The sequence below is a fragment of the Dendrobium catenatum genome, unplaced genomic scaffold, assembly GCF_001605985.2.
Source record: "Dendrobium catenatum unplaced genomic scaffold, ASM160598v2 fragScaff_scaffold_919, whole genome shotgun sequence".
NCBI classification, from domain to species: Eukaryota; Viridiplantae; Streptophyta; class Magnoliopsida; order Asparagales; family Orchidaceae; genus Dendrobium; species Dendrobium catenatum.
This window is the reverse complement of record NW_021319381.1, coordinates 60164-66021: the sequence shown is the minus strand read 5'-3', so window position 1 is coordinate 66021 and position 5858 is coordinate 60164. Positions and strand designations below refer to the sequence as shown.

At 39.5% G+C, this 5858-nt stretch overlaps 1 protein-coding gene across 1 annotated transcript; it reads right to left on the bottom strand.

Moving 5' to 3' along the window:
• Positions 1-216: 216 nt before the first annotated feature.
• Positions 217-996, bottom strand: LOC110113303 (SNF1-related protein kinase regulatory subunit gamma-1-like). Its single transcript, XM_028697348.1, has 2 exons — positions 794-996; positions 217-656 (listed from the first exon to the last, which is right to left on the bottom strand). The coding sequence occupies exons 1-2, from the start codon at positions 916-918 to the stop codon at positions 386-388; spliced, it is 396 nt and encodes a 131-aa protein (XP_028553181.1). The 5' UTR covers positions 919-996; the 3' UTR covers positions 217-385.
• Between the last annotated feature and the right edge of the window lie 4862 nt (positions 997-5858).

The following is a 5858-nucleotide window of genomic DNA, read 5'->3' as shown; positions in this document are numbered from 1 at the left end:
ATTTTTAGGTTAATTTAACTTTGGAAAAAAATCTCAATACTTATTCAATGTCATACATTATAAATAATAACCCCATACTAATACTAAAAATGTTGAGCAAAATATCAATGACATAAAAATAATTGAGCTACGCTCATCCAAAATTTCCCCAAAAACACTCTAGTTCTTTCCCTGCACATTCCGGAGAGAAAGAATTTCACTGAAACTTATTATAAATTAGAAAAGAAATACTTTAACGTAATTAAAGGCAATTTTTGAACTGCATGTTTATTATAGAATTCAGTAAAAAGTGCATCTGAAACAATTTATTGTAGATTTAAAAGGTTTGAATTTGTTGCAGTTTTGACCTCACCAGGTTAGCTTTTTCTAAGTTCCAACTAAAGAGTCATGAAGCCACCATATCTTTGATGGCTGAACGAAAAAACTCTTCTAAGAAGCCAGGAGGCTCATAGATGAAGCAAGAAATGACATCCCTGAGAGTTACGACACCAATAACTTCATCTCCATTCACGACGTAAATTCGGTGCACACTTGTTGAAGCCAAGCTATCTATCACACTTCCAAGACAAGTATCAGGAGTGCACGTAGGTAGCTGTGTCCCTGAATCAGGACAGGTTGTCTCTATAGCCTTGATGAAATTCATTACAGTCAGTTCCCTGCTTAAAATACTTCACAAGTAAGAATCTCTTCCAGTTGGGAGAATATTTCAAGTGGGAAAGAGGTTTATAGAGCAAACAAAACATTACTGGAGTCAATCTTACGGAATATAGATGGCCATCTGGGAAAGCAATACCTGAAACCGGAGAAGAGCTCAGGCTTGAGTAACAAGAATCTGATGTCCTGTATGCATAAACTTCCCACCATTTTTCTATTTGAATCCTCAACAATAGGTAGGCCACCTATTCTGTTGTCCTTCATGCGTTTGAAACCTTCTAAGATTAGATCATCACTTTGGATGCTAATAACCTGACATTCAGAAATTGAATATCACTTAGAAGACAAGATAATCATCACAAAGAACACAGCAGTTTGTAGGTATTTTCACATGTATCGGTCGGATCTTAACAAGGTTATTCCTTTTCAGAAGTAGATACCTTAACAAACTCACCAATAAATACCAGAGAAATCAGTCCAAAGAGAAGGCGGCACTCATCCACATCCACTCGAACAATTCGCCCAATCTGAGGCAACCAAAAGGTCCTTACCAGGGAAGCAGATCATCACTTACCTTAGTCAAGCTCTTTACCATCGGAGCCCTCTGAGCTTGCCAATGTCACTTATAGGATGGCACCTAGCTCAATAATCTCACACTCATTCGGCTACAACTCATCCTAGGCTTAGGAATTTGCTATCTCTGCTCACGCTTCTGTTTTCCTTCATCAACAAGGCGATTATGAGCCTCTTAGATTATTTATTGAAATCACAAGATATCCTCCGGCTACATATCTAAAAGAACCCACCCTATGCCAAGTCACCCTCTTAAACTCGCTCGACGACAAGCCACACGTTGGGTCATTAATTTCGTCTTCCGAATAGCCCATCAAAAGGAGCTACATATCCTAGACTAGTGTGTAGCATTGTATCGACATCTGCATGTAGCCCACATTTTATGTCTTTTCTAGCCTTTTTTTTTGTAGCCTTCAAAGCCCTATAAGTACGCGTTAGTGAGGAATAGCTAAGAATCTAAATTTTAACTTTCTAAAGAGCTATAGAACTTTTAGATCTTAAACTTGCTCTGTATTCGTCATTGAGATAGTGAGGTTTTGGCTAGCTTATTCCTTTCTACACACTCTCTCTCTCTCTCTCATCACCTATTCTCACCAAAAGATTCCCCCAAGCTTACCAAACAAATCTACTAAGTAGGGTTTGTTATCATCCAGCGAATAATTTTGGATCCAACAACCTAGACATTAAAACATTTATTCAAAAAGCATCCAAATGTCAAGAATGTTAGCATCTAGAACATTCGCATGAAATTAAAATATTCATAAATAGTAGTATACTCTAAATATATATATATATATTAGCATTTCACATATACCTTGCAGGTTCCAATAAGAGAACTCGATCAAAATAGTCACATCACCTATGTGAGACACTCGCGAGTAGGAGAAGCGACTCGTCCAAATCAACCAAATCAAGGAGTCGCCTAGGCACGCACATTAGGAGGCTCTTAGATCTTCCCAGCACGAGGGGGGCACTCATCTCGTTGAAGATTAGCCTGCCAAGGCTACTCATCATTAGCAAAGCCATCAAGTCACCATTGACATCCCCTGATCCAAGAAATAGAAAGTGCATACTTCAAGTGTCCATAAGTACGACCACCTAAACTCAAACAATCATTTACTCATGATTATCATCACCACTCCTTTGCAAGCACAAGTCGAAGTAGATCCTTCAGGGACTCATCTCCAAGTGTAGAGGACTCACCCAAAAGAACTCATCCTGCATGACTTTTTTGAAAGACACTCTTGACACACATGCCAGCGAAGACTTACCTAGGGGACTAGCCCTTAAACTGAGAGCTCTATTAAAGACAAAGTCATACAAGAACCAACTAGCTCATGCCACGTATCATATACAATCAGCAATTGATCATTAAGATTATACATTAATCTTTTATTGAGTGTAATCTTCTTTACATCCCTCAAAAACCTATAAATAAAGGGAGAGGAGATACATTTTGAATCTTTCGAATGATTTCTAATATTCTGAGCTACTTTGCACTCCCTTTTTTCTCACTTTCCATGCTCACCAAAGTCTCTTTAAATTCTCTGAATGTTACATAGAAGATTGCTTGCTAGTAAAGTCAGGTGTCATCCTGGACAAATTTGAATCCAACATCCTGAATGTGCGGTGAGCTTGGATTAATGTTATTGAAATGAAGACAAGAACACCTTAAAAAATTAGCAATACCTAGAGTCGTCAGTGATCATGAATGCCCCAAACTACACTAATCATTGTGACGTCATTGAGGAGGACAGACTTATTAAAATGATTCAACGCATGCTAAGAAATGCTCCAAAGGAGAGCACCCCGGAAGTATCCTTTGACTAGATTGTTCGCCAGAGAAGGCCAAAAATCAAGAAGCTCAACACAACACCCGATATAAATCACACTCACACCATCAAAAATGATTATGAATATTACTTGCCTCCTCGACAAGTGACAAGAACAAAGACAAAATTGACGAACGCAATCCTAAGGGTGATTACAAAGGCGCGTCCGCCTCCAAAATTTAAATCACGCAATTTGGAGTCCTATAAAGGGAGAACTGATCCATGTGACCACATCGCCTACTTTAAGTTAGTGTTATTGCTACTTGACATCGACAACACTTTAAAGTATTTATTCTTTACTGTTTAAGGAGTCGGCTCATTCTTGGTTCATTCGTCTGCCTTTAGGTGTAAATACAACTTTTGTAGAGTTTAAGAAGATGTTCATCACTCAATTTGCAAGAGTCTAGAGGCCCATAAAGAGTTCCCAGCCTCACCTGAAGATGCAGCATGAGCCAGGCGAGTCACTCTAGATTTTTATTATTCGGTTGAAATAGGAGATGCCCGAGATTAAAGCCTTAGAGTCAATTATCATGGTTACTCTAAAATAGGGCTCAAGGAAAGGTCCACTCCATTATGCACCAACCAAGACACTACAATAATCACTTGAACTCACCAACAATCATGTTAATACAAATAAATACAATTGGCTGGGCGAGTCTTTTTTTATCATTCATTCGAAAGACTTGCCATCAGGCAATATCAAACCCATGGTTGCGAGCGTGAGAGAAGTTCAAAGAAACCATAGAGTTGATAGAAGGCTACAAATGTTGCATAATTGACACCACCCTAATCCTCAAAGAGCACCCCTACAGGAAAGATCACTTAGAATAGCAAGACCTCCTTCACCTTGAATTGAGGAAGCTCCACGAACAACATGCTCTTATGATGAAGAAAATATACATCCTAATCATCACTATCCCACTATAAATCCCCTACATCTATCCATGATCGAGCTTGTAGAGGCCACCATAAATAAAGAATCCTATAAATACCCATTACAAATAAAACCAAATGCCTATATTGGAAATAGTTCAAGATTATTCGCCTTCCATAAAGACCACGGGAATTTCACTGAGTGCAAGCACCTCTATGGACTCATTAAAGACTGCATCAAGGTGAGAAAAATGAAATATTTTGGATTTGGTCAAATAGAGAAAAATAGAAACGAGTCCATTGTAAGAGAGGGACTTGTCATCGTCGAAGGAAAGTGAGCTGAGTCATCCTAAAGAGCTAGCTCCAAGAGGCTACAAACAGGAGAAGTAAACTTGGCCACCATCATGTAGGAGGCCATTATCAATAACCCAGCTATCATTTTTTTGAAGTTGACAAGCCTACGAGTGGAAACACTTTCAACAATGTTGCAATCATCACAGCTCTAGTTGCCAATAACCAAATTGGTAGCATTCTACTTGACACAGGGAGTTATGTTAATATAATTTTTAAATATATTTTTTGAAAAAATAAATTTATTAACCTCCCAGCTCACTTCAACTTTAGGTCCCCTCTATAGCTTCTCTGGCGAATGTAAGGACACAAGTCTGATCACATTGCTTGTCATCTAGGTTAAGGGTGACCACTAATGCACCACCATGGCTACAACTCCACTATCGAGCGACCCCTCTTGAATATATTTAGGTCAATCCTCTCGACGTACCATGTGGCGGTCAAATTTTTTATAGATGACTTAGATATTATATTTAGAGGAGACCTCATCCAATTGTGGGCGTGTTATCTGATAGCTATCAGGAAGGTGTCGAGCTCATAAGTACTGTGGGCTTCGAAAATTCGGCCCCGGCCTCCGCCCGCACTGATTGCTTTTTCTCGGCGAGGGAGTTTTAACGAACTAAGTTCTGGGATAAATTTTGGAAGGCGGATGGTTTTGTAGATAAGACACTACCCAGAGATTTCGCCCCCATTTTGTGAGGATTTTATGATCTGAGTTCTGGTTTCCTATAGGCGCAAGCCCCTATAGTTAATTATCCTTCCCAATAACGAGAGAGAACTTTCGATTAAGGCTAGTCATCGTTCAGATACGTTGTATCCATAGATACGTAGTATCAGGCATATAGTAGCAGCATGGGCTTAGAAATTTAGGAATTTGAAGATTTTGGAGGATTGAAAATTTGATATTTAAAAATAGAAATTTTCACCATCTTGCACTTAAAGCGGATGGTGGTGGAATGGATGATAGACCCGATAAAGATCCCATGGTTTCGTCCTCCCGGGCCATCATGGTCCCTGGTCTACTTAAATTTGAAGATTTTGGAGGATTGAAAATTTGATATTTAAAAATAGAAATTTTCACCATCTTGCACTTAAAGCGGATGGTGGTGGAATGGATGATAGACCCGATAAAGATCCCATGGTTTCGTCCTCCCGGGCCATCATGGTCCCTGGTCTACTTAGTCAGAGGAGGTAGTCGACCCAACCTGACAGAAGGATCCTTGTCGGCAGCTATGGGTTGCTTCGTCCAAGGGTACCTTGTAGACCTGGGTTGAATGTTTATCTAAGGGAACAAATTTGAATCCACCTTAACTAACAGAAGGCTTTGTGCCCTATCGATCATATCCTATTGACTAATATATTAAGGATTTGATGCCAGTAAGGAAAGTATTGGCTTTAGCCATAATTGGTATTCCGTGGTACCATTTGGCGGCAAAACCACTCGGTTCAGAGGGCCCCGAGTCATAATCGTTTATCCTGCGGTGCCATTTGACGGCAAAACCGCCGGTTAGAGAACACACGTACCACGTCCTTACTAGTAGGAGATTGTTTGAGAATGGATCATAGTGATATTTT